This window comes from Bufo bufo, chromosome 5 (genome assembly GCF_905171765.1).
Source record: "Bufo bufo chromosome 5, aBufBuf1.1, whole genome shotgun sequence".
Taxonomy (NCBI): Eukaryota; Metazoa; Chordata; class Amphibia; order Anura; family Bufonidae; genus Bufo; species Bufo bufo.
The window spans coordinates 378282711-378303955 of record NC_053393.1 but is presented as its reverse complement, the minus strand read 5'-3'; the positions used below and the strand labels follow the sequence as shown (position 1 = coordinate 378303955).

At 40.0% G+C, this 21245-nt stretch overlaps 1 protein-coding gene across 1 annotated transcript in view; it reads left to right on the top strand.

Annotated features, from left to right (window-relative positions):
• The first annotated feature begins 13104 nt into the window (after window positions 1-13104).
• The window catches only part of LOC121002532, a 283486-nt gene continuing 275345 nt past the window's right edge, over window positions 13105-21245 (top strand). Inside the window, exons 1-2 of the mRNA XM_040433977.1 lie at window positions 13105-13158; window positions 13269-13405. Of these exons, the coding sequence (XP_040289911.1) occupies window positions 13105-13158; window positions 13269-13405 (191 nt within the window). The remainder of the gene's footprint in view (window positions 13159-13268; window positions 13406-21245) is intronic.

The window sequence follows — 21245 nt, the reverse complement described above, 5'->3', positions numbered from 1 at the left end:
TGGTATTTTTTGTATTGACCAATAACATGCTTGATTCATTTTATCATGTTCCATCTAGACTTTGTTATAAATCACAAACATTAATAAACTATATATTGTATAGAATAGCATGGATGTAGGCAAGCAGCAAGATGAGAAATAGGAATATGTAAATAGAAAAATTGTCCATTGGTGGAATGCCAGCTAGGTGAATTTTTTTAAGATTTCCGGATATGTGATAAACATGTTTTTCATTCTTTTGCTCTTATGAAACCTTTGTGTGAGACATTCTCATATCTTTGCAGTATATCTTTCCATTTCTAGCTTGACACTTAAGGGGGAATTTATCATTTTAGGTGTATTTGAGGTTATGTCTTAGACTGGCATTGCTACGGTATGTGTACCTCTATCAAATTTATAGAAATGGCACATAGTAGTACTAAAATTGATGCAAGTGCTATGTGGTTGCGCCTATTTCAGTAAAAGTACGTTTGGGGATGCCTGACATGGAGTTGTGACTCATTGTAAATGTGACACAAAAGTGATCTACTTTGAAATTCTGACCACATTTTCACTCCAACTCTGTAGGTAGTGCTGGAAGGGGCAGTGGGGAAAAAAATGCTAAATTTTTGCTCAATTGAAACCAAAAAGTTACAAAGCCACACATTTGTGGCTTTTTGAAGCCAGAATTCTGGCAGGCCGGGCTTGATCATTTCCCCACTTAGCTCATTATGTAAATAACTGTAGCAGAACTTTATCTATCAAAAAACATGGTGTAACTTGCTGCAGCAATAATTTAATGAGTTAAATTTTTATTTTTTTCTCTGGATAGGTCATTGGTATCTGATTGGTGTGGGTCCGACATCCGGGACCGTCGCCGATCAGCTGCTTGAGGAGGCTGTAGCACTGAAAAGAGTGCCACAGGCTTTTTGCAGCTCATGTTGAGCTCATAGGTCATGTGGCCCAGAAAGAGCTCAAACCCATTCAAGTGAATGGGGCTGATCGGTGATACCAAGCACAGCTGCTATACAGTGTTTGGGGCTGTGCTTGGTAAGTTGCAAGGAGGCCGTGGTGCTCACAGGAGCTCCGATGAGTGTCGCAGCTTCCTCGAGTAGCTGATTGATGGTGGTCCCGGGTGTTGAACCCCCACAGATCTGAAATTGATGACCTATCCAGAGGATAAGTTATCAGTATAAAATATTTGGAAAACCTCTTTAAGTGTCAAAACAAAGACTGCTACATGTGTATATTATATTCTATACTTTCAGCTTTAACTATTTTGAAACTTTTGTACTATATAGGTATGGAAGTGTAACTACTACTATAATGACCATGATACACAAGTTCCATTTGAACGTTCATTTGAACGTTTATCCAAGGCCAAAAAAAGTAAGAATCTTCTCAAATGCTACAAAAATAGGCACAAAACAGCATTATTATTTTTTTTGCAGCATTGCCCTTTGTGCACACTTACCATGAGATTTTAATATATTAACTGAATTGCTAGCTTTCATGTGCTTCTTTCTAGGCCAGCTTGTGCTATTTTTATTACTTTTTATGCTTTGACAGGAGTTCCTCGTAATAAAATTGTTCCGTACATGGATAAGGAATCGAGTGCCCTGACATCGAAAGAAGACTTTGATTTCGACAAAAAGGTAACAATAACACCTTACACATCACACTGTGCACAACAATCTCTTTCATACACTGCAACAAAAATTTCTAACATGCATTTCCTGGCAGTTGGTATTTTGGGCTTCAAAGGTAGTTTTGATGTGCTTGACAAGTCAAAGCAACTGACATTTTGTGAGATCAGCAATACTGCTAAACCTTTTATTGCTTTGAACACGCCTTTTCTGTAGCTGCTGAACACTTCAGCTAAATTAATCAAAGTCCATACCTTTCTGACAGGCTTTGAAGTGGTAATTGGATAATTATTTTCTTTGCTGATTTGGCTTTATTGTTACAGTTTAGAGGCTATACATATAACCTCAACCTGCTCTGATAACAAACTTAAAGAATGTGGAAAATCAATGACCTTAGTTACCACCAGTTTTCCATTTATTTAGAACACAGTGGAGATTGAAGAGTTAAAAATTTCAACCACGTATAAAAATAGTGTTACATTGACATAGGTTTCTTTCCTCACACAATGTTTTTTCCTGTTGAATTCTTCCTTTTGTCTAAGGGTTCTGTATACACCCATTATGTGTGCTCATATTTCTGGACAATCCCTTTATAGATATTTCTAGATATTTTTTAGATGTTTCTCCAATGCAGTGCCTCTGCATTTCTATACATGTTTCTCAATACGTCTTTTTTTCCCATGCAGTTTTATGAATCCTTCGTTTTTATAAATGTGTCTGTCTAAATCATTGTAATCAGGTGGATAACTTTTATTTCTGGATCATGTGTTAGTGTATCTTGTATTTTAGATGTTTCCAGATAACTCATTTTAAAATATACTTCTGGATATCTCTTTCAATTCTTTATGTATTTATTTATGTATATATCTTCAATTTTTTATATGTTTCAGGATACATCTTCCTTTTCATAATTGTTTCTTGATTTATTTTTTTTAAGGATGTTTCTAGGTACCTTTTCATTTTTTTTTATTTCCCTGGATAGTTTTGGGTGCAAATATTTGAATCGTGAATTTTAATTGCGAATATCGCCACTCTGAGAATTTGTGAAGATTTAGAATATAGTGCGAATATTCTAGATTTTTTTAAATCTGAACTCATAATCCCTCCCTGCTTCTTGCTTGTGGCCAATGAGAAGGCTGCAATGTCTTTCTGCTGGTTTTTGGAGTTCTGAGAGAGATAGCAGTGTCATTGCTGTGCTCTGTGCTTTGCTGTGCCATTTAATTACATTAGATAATTAGTTAGCTTATATATAAATAATACAGATAGTTAGTGGGAGATAGTCAGTGATACAGTGTAGCTGATAGGTTCCAGTGCAGGGTGTTAGGTAGTGTGATAGGTTCTGCTGTCCATACATGCTACAGACATAGTGCTGTGTCACAACAATACATAGTGCACCAATCAGTAATATGTAGTCAGACCTGCTAAAATGTGAAGTTGCACGTATTGCGCCAAAATATTATATACATAATTAGTGCTGATTTGCGCAATCGCGACCATATTTGAGCACTCTATCTGCATATAAATAGAGTTAAGCGGACACCTGGATGTTCGGGTTCGAATGTTTGGCCGAACTTCACAAAAAAGTTCAGGAACCGAACTTGACCTCGAACCCGAAACCAATTGAAGTCAATGGGGACTCGAACTTTTGAACACTAAAATGGCTGTAAAAAAGTCATGGAAAGGACTAGAGAGCTGCAAATGGCAGGGAAATGTGGTTAAGAACATGGCAAGTACTCTGCAAACAAATGTGGATAGAAAAATGACTTCAAATAACATAAAATACGTAAAAATAAAAAATAATAATCTTGATCTTGGAGGACGAGGTCCATATGGAGTAGGAGGTTGAGGAGGCGGTGGATGTGGCGGTGTAGGTGGAAGCGGCGGTGGAGGATGAGGAGGTAGCCTACACTGCTTTTTTGTTTTATTTTTTATTTATTTATTTTTAAAATTAGGGTACACCCCAAAACATTGGGAAATATAACCTGTTATAAGCCCCTCAAGCCATGCTAAACAAACGTTCAGACAATACACTGGCTGCAGGGCAGGCCAGCACCTCCAAGGCGTAAAGGGCAAGCTCAGGCCATGTGCCCAATTTGGAGACCCAGAAGTTGAAGAGGGCAGACCCATCCTTCAGTACATGTAGGCATGTGCACACATACTGCTCCACCATGTTGCTGAAATGCTGCCTCCTGCTAAGACGTTCCATATCAGCTGGTGGTGCTGGCTGTTGTGGCGTGCTGACAAAGCTTTTCCACATTTCGGCCATGCTAACCCTGCCTTTTGAGGTGCTGGTGGTGCCCCAGATTCATTGGTGACCTCTTCCTCCTCCTCTGCCTTTGCCTTGTGCTTCCATTGTGCCCCTGCTGTCAAGTGGGATTGCCACCAGCAGCATGTCTACCAGCGTGCGTTTGTACTCGCACATCTTACGATGATGCTCCAGTGATGGAATTAAGGATGGTACATTGTCCTTGTAACCTGGTATCCATCAGCGTGGCCACCCAGTAATCAGCACAAGTTAGAATGTGGGCAACTGTCATTGCGGAGACACTGCAGCATGTAATCGCTCATGTGTGCCCGGCTGCTCAGAGGAAACAACAAGCTGTCCTCCTTGGGAGTTGTATCATCTGTGTCCTCTGTATCCCCACGCACCATTGATTGCCATGAGCTGGTTTGGTTGACACCCTGCTGTGAACACGATTCCTCCTCCCCCATCTCCTCCTCCTCCACCTTGTCATCCTCCAGAACTGTGCCCTGGCTGGACAATTGTGTACCTGGTGTTTGTGGGTGCAGGAACCCACCCTCGGAGCAACTTGTGAATGACTGGCCTGAAACCCTATGAAATTATCCCTCTTCCTCATCCTCCTCCTGTGCCACATCCTCTTCCATAATCGGCAGAAGTGTTTTTTCAAGGAGGCATAGTAGTGGGATAGTAACACTGAGAACGGCGTTATCGGCACTGGCCATGTTGGTGGAGTACTCGAAACAGCGCAACAAGGAACATAGGTCTCGCATGGAGGCCCAGTCATTGGTGGTGAAGTGGTGCTTTTCCGCACAGCGACTCACCCGTGCTTGCTGCAGCTGAAACTCCACTATCGCCTGCTGCTGCTCGCACAGTCTGGCCAGCATGTGCAAGGTGGAGTTTCACCTTGTGGGCACGTCGCATATGAGGCAGTGAGCGGGAAGGCCGAAGTTATGCTGCAGCGCTGACAGGCAAACAGCAGCAGGGTGAGAACGCCGAAAGCGGCCCGCACATTCTGCAGCATCTCTGACATATCGGGGTAATTTTTGCACTACCAAATTCAGCACATGCGCCAGGCAAGGGATGTGCGTCAAACCGGCTAGTCCCAGAGCTGCTACGAGATTTTGCCCATTATTGCACACCACCAGGCCGGGCTTGAGGCTCGCTGGCACCAACCACTCATTGGTCTGTTATTCAAGGTCCGTCCAGAGCTCCTGCGCGGTGTAGGGTTTTATATCCCAAACAGATACGTTTTAAAACTGCCTGCTGTCGTTTACCCCTGTGCTGTGCTGAAGTTGGTGGTGAAGGTGCTACGCTGACCGGATGAGGAGGCGGTAGAGGATGAGGAAGCGAAGTAGGAGGAGGAAGCAACAGAAGCAATCCTTGGTGGTGGAAGGACATGCGCCAAACTGCTATCCGCCTCAGGCCCAGTGTGCTGTTAGGGAGATATAATGACCCTGACCATGCTTCCTGGTCCACGTATCCTTAGTTAGGTGGACCTTTCCACAGATGGCGTTGCGCAGTGCACACCTGATTTTGTCCCTCACTTTGTTGTGCAGGGAAGGGATTGCTCGGATGGAAAAGTAGTACTGTGGGACAGCCACCGCCATAAGGCTTTTGAAACTCTCCGTCTCCACCAGACGGAATGACAGCATTTCAAAGGCCAGTAATTTTGAAAGGGCCAGGGATCGCGGGTGGGTAGGGGTGTACTTCCTCTTCCGCTCCAGTGTTTTGGAGATGGAGAGCTGAACACTTCTGTGGGACATTGTGGAGATGCTTGGTGACCCAGGTGGTGGTGTTGCTGGCAGATCCTCTGTTTGCGGGGTGGCAGGTGGCACTGTCACTCTAGAGGTGAATGGAGAGGCCGAGACTGCAGCAGAAGAGGAAGCAGGAGGAGACAGGTTTTTGAGGTGTCTACTCCACTGCAGCTCGTGCTTTGCACTTAGATGCCTGGTCATGCAGGTTGTGCTCAGGTTGAGAACGTTTATGCCTCGCTTCAGGCTCTGATTGCACAGCGTGCAAACCACTCGTGTCTTGTCGTCAGCACATTGTCTGAAGAACTGCCATGCCAGGGAATTCCTTGGAGCTAGCTTTGGTGTGCTCGGTCTCTTGCTGCGTTGGGCAGTAGCAGGCGTACTGTCTAGGGGACGGCCGCTACGCTTTAGCACCCTGCTCCCTCTTCTGCTGTGTTGGTGGCTCTGTGCGACCACCGCCTCTTCCTCCAAACTACACAGGTCACTCGCATGACCTTGATTCCATGTGGGGTCGAGGACCTCATCATCCTCCACATCATCTTCCACCCAGTCTTCACCCTTGCCCTCCTAGTCGGTCTGCACACTTTCGAAAGCCACAGCAGTTGGCACCTGTGTTTCGTCAACATCCGAGATGTGCTACGGTGGTCCTCCCATGCACTCATCTTGAAACATAAGTGGTTCGGTGCACTCAATTTCTTCCACTTCTGGGGCAGGGCCATGTGGATGGCCTTGGGAAACCCTGCTAGCAGAGTCATCAAAAAGCAGAAGAGACTGCAGCATGACTTGGGGCTCAGACTGCTTGGCTGATTTCGAAGGGGGTGAAGTGAAAGACTGATGGACATCGGCTGCAGGTGCCAACTCTGATCTTTTAGCAGGAGACTGGGTGGGAGACAATGTAAAGGAACTGGAGGCACTGTCAGCAACCCAATCTACTATCGCCTGTACTTGTTCTGGCCTCACTATTCATAGAGCCGCATTAGGGCCGACCAAATAATGCTGAAGGTTCTGTCGCCTACTCGCACCTAAGGAAGGTGTTTCACTTGTGCGAGTAGCTGGTACAGATCGATGACGTTCTCTCCCTGCAACAGGAGCTCCACCAGCAGCACCACGACCGGTGTCATGTCCCTTATTCGACACTATCCTCATTCTCCGCAAATTTTGGATCTTGCCCAAAATGGGTATTTTTATAATAGCAGAATAGAACACCAGTATCTAGCGTGTGTATTTCAGACTGACAGATGCAGCCAAGGCAGCAAATTTAGTATTTGGCCCTAAATGGGTGTTTTTTTAATAACAGAATAGAACACCAGCATCTAACGCATGTATTTCACAATGAAAGATGCAGCAAAGGCTGCAAATTTAGTATTTTGCCCAATTTGGGTGTTTTTCTAAACCCAGAATATTATTGCAGTATTTATAGCTTGTATGTCACGCTAACAAAAGCAGCCTATGCCCCAGATGTAGGATATAGCCACAAATAGGTGTTTTTTTAAACCCAGAAAATGATTGAAGTATTTCAAGCTTGTATCTCACACTGACAGATGCAGTCAAGGCCGCAAATTTAGTATGTTGCCCAAAATGGGTGTTTTTTTAAACCCAGAATATTATTGCAGTATTTCTAGCTTGTATGTCATACTAACAAATGCAGCATAGGCCCCAGATGTAGGATATTGCCAAAAATGAGTGTTTTTTAAACCCAGAAAATTATTGAAGTATTTCAAGCTTGTATCTCACAATGACAGATGTAGCCAAGGCCCCAGATGTAGGATATTGCCAAAAATTTGTGTTTTTTTAAACCCAGAAAATTATTGAAGTATTTCAAGCTTGTATCTCACACTGACAGGTGCAGCCAAGGCCGCAAATTCAGTATTTGGCCCAAAATGGGTGTTTTTTTTGAACCCAGAATATTATTGTAGTATTTCTAGCTTGTATGTCACACTAGTAAATGCAGCATAGGCCCCAGATGTAGGATATTGCCAAAAATAGGTGTTTTTTAAACCCAGAAAATTATTGATGTATTTCAAGCTTCTATTTCACACTGACAGATGCCGCCAAGGCTGCAAATTTAGTATTTTGCCCAAAATGGGTGTTTTTTTTATACCCAGAATATTATTGCAGTATTTCTAGCTTGTATGTCCCACTAACAAATGCAGCATAGGCCCCAGATGTAGGATATTGCTAAAAATGGGAGTTTTTATAAACCCAGAAAATTATTAAAGTATTTCTAGCTTTTATCTCACACTGATAGATGCAGCCAAGACCGCAAATCTAGTATTTGGCCCAAAATGGGTGTTTTTTTTAAACCCAGAATATTATTGCAGTATTTCTAGCTTGTATCTCACACTGACAGATGTAGCCAAGGCCCCAGATGTAGGATATTGCCAAAAATTGGTGTTTTTTTAAACCCAGAAAATTATTGAAGTATTTCAAGCTTGTATCTCACACTGACAGGTGCAGCCAAGGCCGCAAATTTAGTATTTGGCCCAAAATGGGTGTTTTTTTTGAACCCAGAATATTATTGTAGTATTTCTAGCTTGTATGTCACACTAGTAAATGCAGCATAGGCCCCAGATGTAGGATATTGCCAAAAATAGGTGTTTTTTAAACCCAGAAAATTATTGATGTATTTCAAGCTTCTATTTCACACTGACAGATGCTGCCAAGGCCGCAAATTTAGTATTTTGCCCAAAATGGGTGTTTTTTTTATACCCAGAATATTATTGCAGTATTTCTAGCTTGTATGTCCCACTAACAAATGCAGCATAGGCCCCAGATGTAGGATATTGCTAAAAATGGGTGTTTTTATAAACCCAGAAAATTATTAAAGTATTTCTAGCTTTTATCTCACACTGATAGATGCAGCCAAGACCGCAAATCTAGTATTTGGCCCAAAATGGGTGTTTTTTTTTAAACCCAGAATATTATTGCAGTATTTCTAGCTTGTATCTCACACTGACAGATGTAGCCAAGGCCCCAGATGTAGGATATTGCCAAAAATTGGTGTGTTTTTTAAACCAAGAAAATTATTTTAATATTTCAAGCTTCTATCTCACACTGACAGATGCAGCCAAGGCCGCAAATTTAGTATTTGCCCCAAAATGGGTGTTTTTTTTTTAAATAACAGAATAGAATACCTTTATCTATCGCGTGTATTTCACATTGACAGATGCAGCAAAAGCTGCAAATTTTGTATTTTGCCCAAAATGGGTACTTTTTTAAACCTAGAATATTATTGCAGTAATTCAAGCTTGTATGTCACACTAACAAATGCAGCATAGGCCCCAGATGTAGGATCTTGCCAAAAATGGGTGTTTTTTTAAACCCAGAAAATTATTGAAGTATTTCAAGCTTGTATGTAACAATGACAGATTCAGCAAGCACCGCAAAATTAGGATTTTGCCCTAAATGGGTGTTTTTTTAGTAACAGAATATGATAGCAGTATATAACGCTTGTATTTCACACTGACAGATGCAGCAAGGGCTGTAAAATTTACTATTTTGCCCAAAAAGATTGTGCACTGCCCCCACAAAACAAAATCTAGGTAGATTGCTGAGTTAACAAGCACTTCAGATAAAAGATTCTGTCCTATTCTCTCCCTCACAGCAGCATCATATCCCTACACTAATCAGAGCAGAGTGACATGCAGTGACTCCAGTTTATATAGAGGCTGGGTCACATGCTGCACTGGCTAATCACAGCCATGCCATTAGTATGCATGGCTGTGATGGCTTCTAAGGGCACACAAGTTAAATGCTTGTTGATTGGCTGCTCTGCAGCCTTTCAAAAAGCGCCATTAACTCGTCAAACACCGAACCCGAACCTGAACTTTTACTGAAAAGTTCGGGTCCGGGGTACAAAAATCCTAAAGTTCGGTACGAAGCCGAACTGTACAGTTCAGGTTCGTTCAACCCTACATATAAGGCTATTGTAATGTTCTGCGAATTTATGACGAATATTCGCCCAAATATTCAGGAGATATTGCGAATTCGTATATTGCCCCTGCCGCTCTTCACTGTCCCTGGATACCTTGGTATCACAGCTCAGCCCCATTCACATCAATGGGGATGAGCTGCACCTAGGCCATGTGAATGATGAAGTAATGTCATCATATGGTGTAGGAAAAGCAGGAGAATGACCTAACCAAACCCCTTTAATATCAAATCTGTGGGGATCTCACACCTAGCACCCCTGCTGATCAGCTGTTTGAAGATGAAACTGTGATACTTGTGGGAATTCTGCATCCTCTTTCATGTTTAACTGCACCGCATCTAGATTGCAGTGGCGATGCACTGTAATTACAGTAGCCCATTTTATTCAGTTGATTGGGAGAGAGATGTGTAATGACACTGCATCACTAGTACTACTGTGGTGTGCAGGTAAACACTGAAGAGGATACAGTATTCGCACGATTGCCATGGCCTTTTCAAATAGCTGCGGCTTCTTTAACAGTATTAGACCTCTTCCACCAAATCTGGGGATAAGTCATCTGTATCATGGCACTGCACAAGCCTTTAACTAATTTAACTGTACAGCAGAAATTGGCTGCAATGGTCAGGTGCCATACCCTGCCACATCACTATGTAGGTCACATCACTATGCAGTATTGGTGACATAGACAGTGATGTGTTGAGATATGGCACTTGACTTCTGCAACCAATCACCATTTAATTTACCATAGCTTGTATTGGAAAACAGGAAAAAATTATGTGTGGGGTAAAATTGGGAAAAAAATTGGCAACTCCAGCAAGTTTTTTTTGAAAATGACATGACAATCTTATTCAGTGGGTCAGTAGTACGATTATAGTGATATCAAATTTATTTTGTTTTTATTATATTTTTCTACTTTAAAAAAAATACAATTTTCTGACATAACGTTTTTATATTTCCTTCTACAGAGCTGTGTAAGGGCTGTTTCTTTTGCAGGGCACGCTGTAGTTTTTATTGGGGTACTTTTGATCACTTTTTATTCATTTTTTCTGTGGGAGGGACAGGTGACACAAAAAATGAAGCCAATTGGCCACTCAATTTTTTTAAATCTACAGCATTCAGTCAAGCAGTGCCTCAGGCATGGCTTTTCAGACAGCTCACTATTACACTACTCACAAGGCCCCAGGCTGTCTTAGCTGCCGATCAAAGCCCTGCTATTTCACCATGGAACTCCAATTGGAGGACAGAGGGAACCCCTTCCTTTGTCTTCCTCCTCAGATGCTGTGGTCTTAAATGCAGTTCTTACTTCCTCTGATAAATAGGCAATTATTGGGGTTGAATGATTTATAACTGATAGTTGCCTGCTTAATCAACTCTTCTAAAGGGGCCTTTAAAAATACCTAAAATTTCAGATAAATATTTTTTTCCAAAATGTAATGCCTTTAAAGTCTGTATAGTCATGTTAGCCAACATGAGTATTTTTTTTAGAAGTTTGTGATTTGAAATTAACAGGAAGGTCATGTTGATTGAGTTTATAGGGTCTGCCTAACATAGAATCAAATGTGTAATTTAATGGCAAATATATGCAGTAAGTAGAATGAAAAGGCAGCCAATGACTAATTACAGTGACTAAATACACTGGAACATTTCTAAGCTGTTCACATTAATAAATATGTTTATGCTGAAACTTACCACCAATTGAGAGAAAATTCATGGCAGATGTTAAATATAGTATTTTTATTCATTAGTTTTTGCATATCTGTTCACATAGTCACGTGCTATGCCACACACACACACACACACACACACATTTAATTTCTACAATCCACATTTCAAAGTGTAATGAATTGGGCTAGTGAATTATATGGAATCAAATACATCTCATTATATGCATTTATATCAAAATATAATGTTATTATAGTCATTCCCTTTATGATAAGGGTTTTCAGCAAGGACAACTTAATTTGTTTCATGTCAAGGCTTCGAAGCTTTCAAGATCTATTTGTTGTATTTCATGGACACCTAGTTCCAGAAGGTCATCATCTGTCCTGGTCATAGGATCATCACACAGGGGCATGGCTTGGTACAATACATAACTCTGATGACTATACCGTGAAGGCTCCAAGTAGTGTGTATATTGCAGGTTTTCCATAGCGGAATTTTACTCAGCAAAGTGAATGAAGTTTCAAAAAATCTTTTCACAACAATATTGCATATAACTTGACATGCAGTACGAATTTTAAATCCACAGCTTGTTAATTTATGTTGTGGAGCTCTGTCACTAGAGTTTACTATGTCCAGGTAGAAGATGAAATCTGCAACTAACCCGTGGAATTTCAACTCTGCAATGCGTAAACTTTATTTACAGAAACTGGAAAATCACTGTCACTTCCCTACAGTTTTTTTGTTAGCAGAATATATCATAGTTTACTGCTGAGAGGAGAGAACTTAGAGGTTGTTGAGCTATTCTCATAGAAGAACAATCCAAGATGACGAGAAGTTCTTATGTGTTCCTCTATCATTCCTCTGCTTGCTAAAGGGGTTATCTCATGATTAATGTAAAAAATGAAAATCAGATATTATTTTATTCATTGCAATCTCTTTCAAACAAACCTAGAACCAGTCCTTTATCTCATGTGGATCCAGAGATCTCCCCATTCATTGCTCCAATTGCTCTTCTAGATTTATATCAAGCTGACCACTCAAGGGGAGTATCCTCTCTGCTGCAGTTCTCTCGCTATTACAGCTCTGGAGCCACTTAAAGGATGAAACAAAAAAAATAAGAAAACAAAACAATCAACAGGTGGCGCTATACAGATACATTTTATCAAATAACTTAGTAGCTATACAAAGTTTTTAATGATATGCAATTACAAAAGTATTCAGGTTCAGGCGCTGGTTTGAAAATTGAAGAATATTTTTTTTATGGGAAAACACCTTTAAGGGACGAATAATGATATAATGTCATTATATAAAAAAATATTTTATTGCACAAATTTTAATGGGATATTCTAATTTTATAAACTGATGGCATATCCTTAGGATAAGCTATCAATTTATGGGTGGTGAGGTTTCCACCTATGAGAATAAAGGGGCCACAACACTGAGTTAGCACTGTATCTCCTTCACGTATTTTCAGCAGCAACCCACTATGCATAGAACTGCAGCTGACATCCATTCAAGTATATGGGCATGTTACAGTGGCCAAGAGCATTAGGGAGGACTGAGTATGGGATACGCTATGTCATCAATGCAACCCTTTAACCTTCATGATTGGTGAAGGTCCCAGAGGTTGAATCTCCATTCACGATTGTAGAGCTTCGATTCCAATGACTCTATGTTGTTCCATTCCTCAGTCATTGCTAATAGAAGTTTATTAATAAATTCAAAAGTGGGTGTTACCAGTGGGAGGTATGTTCCTGCAAAGACTGCTACTGTCCAAACAGTATGTCAAAATGTGCAGGGACACACTCCCAATTAGTAACAGTTGCAATTAATTAACTTCTAATAACAAAAAAAAAAAGTATTTGCTTCAGAATCACTATTGGAGAATGGAGAATGGAGAAGTTACTAACAACATGTGATGGAAATACCACTTTAAAAATAGTTAAGGTGCATATATGTATTTTATAGAGACATAGATCTATGTTACCGTAGTTCATAATTTTGAGTCAATGATATACATTTTGATTTCTTAGTATTATAATCTGTTTTTTGTACAGAAAAAGGAAAAAGATTCCCCTGGAAAGCAATTTCAGTGGAAGCCAAAAACTGAAACAAGTGAAGATAAGGAATCAGATAAATGCTCAACGAATACTTCTTATTTGGATGAACTGGAGAAGCATCGATTTTCAGTTTGGTAAGATGAATTTTCACTTATGACAATGGCAAAAAGTATTTCTTTCCAATTTCACACTGAATATTTTTGAAATATACAGATGCACATAAAGGGTTATTTCAGAGCGAAGTTATCATTTACTGTATTATTATTGGTTTCAGAGATAGAAAATATATTTTGGTGTGCTCAAAAGTCAGTTTAAAGGGTTTCTACCATCAGAATTTATGTTATGTAGCCGACTGACATTAGCGATTTTGATAATGTCAGCAGTATATAGCAGTGTTTTTTATACTTTTGTCCCTGCCGCCGTTCTACAAAAAAACACACTACAATATGCTAATGAGCCTCTAGGTGCTATGTGGGCGTTGATTCAGCGCCTAGAGGCTCGGTATTCTAACCATTTATCCCGCCCAGGTCCTCCGTCTAGCTCGCCCTGCTCCTCTTGATTGATGTCCAAGTTCGCAGCATCACTGACGAAATCCTGCGCCTGCGCTGTCCACTTCTGTATTCGGCGCAGGCGCAGTGAGTGAAGGGAGCGCTCCTGGTGCCGGCTTCCTCACTGTGACGTAGTCGGCGCAGTGAGGAATATTATTGTACAAGCAACTATAAAAATAATTTAACCACTTCTACCCCAGGCCAGTTTTCACCTTCCTGCCCAGGCCATTTTTTACAAATCTGACATGTGTCACTTTATGTGGTAAAACTTTGGAGCACTTTTGTTTAGCCATTCTGAGAATGTTTTCTAGTGACACATTGTACTTCATGATAAATTTGAGTTAATATATTTCACCTTTATTTATTAAAAAATCCCAAATTGACAAAAAAAATTGAAACATTCACAATTTTCTAAATTTCAATTTCTCTGCTTTTAAAACAGAAAGTGATAACTCATGAAATATTTATTACTTAACATTCCCCATATGTCTACTTTATGTTTGCATAATTTTGTAAATGTCATTTTATTTTTTGGGGACGTTAGATGGCTTAGAATTTTAGAAGCAATTCTTAAAATTTTTACGAAAATTTCCAAAACCCACTTTTTAAGGACCAGTTCAGGTCTTAAGACACTTTGCAGGGACTTACATAATAGAAACCCCCCATAAATGACCCCATTGTAGAAACTACACCCCTCAGGTTACTCAAAACTGATTTTACTAACTTTGTTAACCCTTTAGGTGTTCCACAAAAATTAAAGGAAAATGGAGATGGAAAATGGAGATGAAATTTCAAAATTTCACTTTTTTGGCAGATTTTCCATTTTAATCCATTTTTTTCTTTAACACATTGAGGGTTAACAGCCAAACAAAACTCAACATTTATTATCCTGTGTCTGAGGTTTACAGAAACACCCCACATATGATCGTAAACTGATGTAAAGGCGCATGGCAGGGCACAGAAGGAAAGTACTGCCGCATGGTTTTTGGAAGGCAGATTTTGCTTGACTGGTTTTAGACACCATGTCCCATTTGAAGCCCCGTGATGCACCCCTACAGTAGAAACTCACAAAAGTGACCCCATTTTGGAAACTAGGGGATAAGGTGACAGTTTTATTGGTACTATTTTGGGGTACATATGATTTTTAATTGCTCTATATTACGTTTTTTGTGAGGCAAGGTAACCAAAAAATGGCTGGTTTGGCACTGTATTAATTTTTTACAACGTTCATCTGCCAGGTTAGATCATGCGCATATAGAGCAGGTTGTTACGGACGCGGTGATATCAAATATGTCTACTTTCTTTGTTTGTTTCAGTTCTACATAATAAAGCATTTTTGGAAAAAATAAATGTTTTTGTGTCTCCATTTTCTGAACACCATATTTTTTTTATTTTTCTGCCAATCGTCTTATGCAGGGGCTCATTTTTTGCAGGAAGAGTTGACGTTTTTATTGGTACAATTTTTGGGTACATATGAGGTTTTCATCATTCATTATTACACTTTATGAGGCAAGGTGACCAAAAAAATTGGTTGTTTTGACAGTTTTTATTTATTTATTTTTACAGCATTCACCTTAGGGGTTAGGTCACATGATATTTCTATAGAGCAGGTCTTTACGGATGTGGCAATACTTAATATGTATACTTTTTCTTATTCATTTAAGTTTTACACAATAATGGCATTTTTGAAGCAAAAAAAAAATATGTTTTAGTGTCTCCATAGTCTGAGAGCCATATTTTTATTTATTTTTTTGACCGATTGTCTTAGGTAGGGGCTCATTTTTTGCGGGATATGATGACGGTTTGATTAGTTCTATTTTGGGGCATACGCCTTTTTGATCGCTTGGTGTTGTACTTTAAATGATGTTAGGTGACCAAAAAAGGCTTTTTTGGATTTTTTTTTTTTACGGTGTTCACCTGAGTAGTTAGGTCATGTGATATTTTTATGGAGCTAGTTGTTACGAATGCGGCGATACCTAATATGTATACTTTTTTATTTATTTCACTTTAGCACAATAATTGCATTTTTGAAACCCAAAAAATTATGTTTTAGTGTCTCCGTGTTCTAAGAGCTATAGTTTGTTAATTTTTTGAGAGATTGTCTTATGTAGGGGCTCTTTTCTTGCGGGAGGAGGTGACGGTTTTATTGGTACCATTTTGGGGGACATATGAAGTTGACAAAAATGGCTTTCTTTTAATCAGTTTTTATTTGATATTTTTACGGTGTTTATCGGACGGGATGGATCATGTGATATATTTATAGAGCCGGTCGTTACGGATGTGGCGATACCTAATATGTGTGTATTTTGTTTTCTTTTTCTATTTTATTATATAAAATCAGGGGAAAGGGGCATTTTTTTCTTTTTTTACTTGAAACGCAATTTTTTTTAAATTTAAAACTCTTTTTTTTTTTTTTTTTTCAACTTTATATCTGTCCCACTCTGGGACTTTACTTTTGGGGGTCTGATCCCCTCTGCAATGCATTGCAATACATCTGTATTGTAATGCATTGCCAGTTAGGCCCCTTTTAAATGGGCAAGAATTCCACGCGGGTGCAATGCATGAGGTGATTGCAATGCACCCGCACTGAATCCGGACCCATTCACTTCAATGGGGCTGTTCATATGAGCGGTGATTTTAACGCATCACTTGTGCGTTGCGTGAAAATCGCAGCATGTTCTATATTCTGCATTTTTCACGCAACACAAGCCCCATAGAAATTAATGGGGATGCGTGAAAATCTCAAACATCCACAAGCAAGTGCGGATGCAATGCGATTTTCACGCATGGTTGCTAAGGAGACGAGAGATGAGTTCCCAGGGACCCCATTTACTTTATTTTTTCCATTATAACATGGTTCACCTCATCCACTTGATCACGCAGCCAGGCTCGTCTTCGTTTTCTTTTTCTTGCAGGACCTGGCTGGAAAAGGACCTTCGGTGACGTCATCGCGCTCACCACGTGGTGAGCGCGGTGATGTCAGTGCAGGTCCTGCTGAATGAAGATAGAAGAACCTTATAATACACTAACAGGTTGCCTAGGAGACCCAGCCTGAGGCTGGATCTCCTGGGCACCCGTAAAAGTCAGGTCCCAATGCCATGCAAGGCATTAGGCAGCCTCTGCACGGCATCGGGCTGCCTTCTCACCAATCGGGTCCCCGCCAAAGCAGTGCGGGGACCCCGATGGGCTCCCTCACCCGCCGCAAATCCCTTCTATGCCGTGGTCAGCGCTGATAGCGGCATAGAAGAGGTTTATCCGCCGCCATCGGCTTGTACAGCGATTCCGGCGGATACAGCAGAAGCCCGGCTACCAGGGCCCCTGCAGTGATCGGGAGCGCACCACTCTGCTGCCCGCCCGATCACCATGACGTAATAGTACTTCAAAATGTGGGAACGTACCTGCCGTCATGACGTACTATTACGTCATATGTTGAGAAGGGGTTAATTGAATGTTTACATTAATACTATGACAAAATCATTTTTTATATTTTTCCTTTTTCTCATTTTGTCTCAGCATTTTATGTTTATTATCAAAGATACAGTACAGACCAAAAGTTTGGACACATCTTCTTATTCAAAGAGTTTTCTTTAATTTCATGACTATGAAGGCATCAAAACTATAAATTAACACATGTGGAATTATATACATAACAAAAAAGTGTGAAACAACTGAAAATATGTCATATTCTAGGTTCTTCAAAGTAGCCACCTTTTGCTTTGATTACTGCTTTGCACACTCTTGGCATTCTCTTGATGAGCTTCAAGAGGTAGTCAACTGAAATGGTCTTCCAACAGTCTTGAAGGAGTTCCCAGAGATGCTTAGCACTTGTTGGCCCTTTTGCCTTCACTCTGCGGTCCAGCTCACCCCAAACCATCTTGATTGGGTTCAGGTCCGGTGACTGTGGAGGCCAGGTCATCTGGCGCAGCACCCCATCACTCTCCTTCATGGTCAAATAGCCCTTACTTTCAAAGTTTACTTAGCTGCATTTTTCTTGCCATAATACAAATTCCAACAGTCTATTCAGTAGGACTATCAGCTGTGTATCCACCTGACTTCTCCTCAACTGATGGTCCTAACCCCATTTATAAGGCAAGAAATCCCACTTATTAAACCTGACAGGGCACACCTGTGAAGTGAAAACCATTTCAGGGGACTACCTCTTGAAGCTCATGAAGAGAATGCCAAGAGTGTGCAAAGCAGTAATCAAAGCAAAAGGTGGCTACTTTGAAGAACCTAGAATATTACATATTTTCAGTTGTTTTACACTTGTTTGTTATGTATATAATTCCACATGTGTTAATTCATAGTTTTGATGCCTTCAGTGTGAATCTACAATTTTCATAGTCATGAAAATAAAGAAAACTCTTTGAATGAGAAGGTGTGTCCAAACTTTTGGTCTGTACTGTACTTTTTCATTATACTATTTCATCAGTATGATAGTTGGCTCAACAACTTTTATTATCAATTAAGCTCTAAATATTTTAATTCTAGAATTAATAATCAAGATTTAAAATATATGAATACATTAATAATTAGCCTAGAATTGTACTAATATTTTTAGACTAATCATTAATCCATAATTTTATTGATTTAATGTATTAATGTCACAGTCCACCTCTTACCAGTGGATTGTTCTTATTTATTAGTTTTTTTATTAAATAAAATTTACCTAAAATTTTTAAAAGCTAAAGACAAAAATTACGGATAAATAATAATTATACACTACTGTTCTGTAATTCAGGTTTGCTTTTTTCCCTTCACTTAAATGAATGATATCATGTCACTCACTGGAGAGTATAACAAAAATAAATATACATATATTCATCCAAAACCTATTCGCATTGAAAATACGTTTAGCAATTTCACCACACAACACTAATCTTTTCCCTTCCTTAGACTGAACTAATTTTCTAATTAAGTAACTGAAGAAATGAAGAGTTCTGGATGATTGCCTCATTTCCTAACGCAATTCCTTCCCTGCACATTTAAACAGCACAAATAATTCTAAGGCTCTTTAATTCTGCAAGATTGCATTTGCTTCCTTGCATAAATGTTGCTCTGCGTCTATTTCCAAAGCCCTGGTCAATGATAACATACAATGTTAATTAGCCTGTTTCATTACAAACAAAGCACATTTATTTATTATAAATGAAACACATTTCATGTACTTTACTTCTATCTTTGTTTTTTGTGACTTTTCACATCCGCTTAAAAAAAAAAAAAAAGTACTTGTACTTGTAGATTCATTGTTTTCAGTTTACCTGTGCATTCTTAGGCTACTTTCACACTAGCGTTCGGAGCGGGTCCGTCTGATGTTTCATCAGACGGATCCGCTCCTATAATGCAGACGTTTGCATCCGTTCAGAACGGATCCGTCTGCATTATAACTTAGAAAAATTTCTAAGTGTGAAAGTAGCCTGAGCGGATCCGTCCAGACTTTACATTGAAAGTCAATGGGGGCGGATCCGTTTGAAGATTGAGCCATATAGTGTTATCTTCAAGCGGATCCGTCCCCATTGACTTACATTGTAAGTCTGGACGGATCCGCTTGCCTCCGCACGGCCAGGCAGACACCCGAACGCTGCAAGCAGCATTCAGGTGTCCGCTCACTGAACGGAGCGGAGGCTGAACGCTGGCAGACTGATGCATTCTCTTGGATCCGCCTCCACTGAGAATGCATTAGGGCCGGACGGCTGCGTTCGGGGCCGCTTGTGAGCCCCTTCAAACGGAGCTCACGAGCGGACACCCGAACGCAGGTGTGAAAGTAGCCTTAGGGGGGAAAAAACTTGTTTTGTGAAATATTTTCATTTATATATTCATGCAGAAAAGAACCAGTTGGTTTATATATTAATGTCAAAATGTTATTCATTTAATAAACAGCATAATATGAGTATGTGTGTCAGCCTTTACAAGCTATGGAGTCGTCCCGGAAGATTGGAAATTGGCAAATGTCGTGCCCATTCACAAAAAAGGTAGTAGGGAGGAATCGAGCAACTATAGACCAGTGAGTCTGACATCAATAGCAGGCAAATTAATGGAAACCCTATTAAAGGATAGGATTGTGGAACATCTAAAATCCCATGGATTGCAAGATGAAAAAACAACATGGGTTTACTTCAGGGAGATCATTTCAAACAAATCTTATAGATTTTTTTGACTGGGTGACTAAAATAATAGACGGTGGAGGTGCAGTAGACATCGCATATCTAGATTTTAGTAAGGCTTTTGACACTGTCCCACATAGAAGACTTATCAATAAACTGCAGTCATTGAGCATGGACTCCCATATTGTTGAGTGGATTAGGCAGTGGCTGAGTGACAGACAGCAGAGGGTTGTAGTCAATGGAGAACATTCAAAACAAGGTCATGTTACCAGTGGGGTTCCACAGGGATCTGTACTGGGACCAATTTTGTTTAATATCTTCATAAGTGATATTGCAAAAGGCCTCGATGGTAAGGTTTGTCTTTTTGCTGATGACACAAAGATATGTAACAGGGTTGATGTTCCTGGAGGGAAACGCCAAATGGAAAAGGATTTAGGAAAACTAGAAGAATGGTCAGAACTCTGGCAACTGAAATTTAATGTGGATAAGTGCAAGATAATGCACCTGGGGCATAAAAACCCAAGGGCAGAATATAGAATATTTGACACAGTCCTGACCTCAGTATCTGAGGAAAGGGATTTAGGAGTAATTATTTCAGAAGACTTAAAGGTGGGAAGACAATGTAATAGGGCAGCACGAAATGCCAGCAGAATGCTTGGATGTATAGGGAGAGGTATAAGCAGTAGAAAGAGTGAAGTGCTTATGCCGCTGTACAGAACACTGGTGAGACCTCACTTGGAGTATTGTGCGCAGTACTGGAGGCCATATCTCCAGAAGGATATAGATACTCTAGAGAGAGTTCAGAGAAGAGCTACTAAATTAGTACATGGATTGCAGGATAAAACTTACCAGGAAAGGTTAAAGGACCTTAATATGTATAGCTTGGAAGAAAGAAGAGACAGAGGGGATATGATAGAAACTTTTAAATACATAAAGGGAATCAACTCGGTAAAGGAGGAGAGCATATTTAAAAGAAGAAAAACTACCACAAGAGGACACAGTTTTAAATTAGAGGGGCATAGGTTTAAAAGTAATATAAGGAAGTATTACTTTACTGAGAGAGTAGTGGATGCATGGAATAGCCTTCCTGCAGAAGTGGTAGCTGCAAATACAGTGAAGGAGTTTAAGCATGCATGGGATAGGCATAAGGCTATCCTTTATATAAGATAGGGCCAGGGACTATTAATAGGATTCAGATATATTGGGCAGACTAGATGGGCCAAATGGTTCTTATCTGCCGACACATTCTATGTTTCTATGGGTTAATTCAAATTTGAAATTTGGAAGATAGTTATAAGATCTGTTAAAACATTTTTCTGATA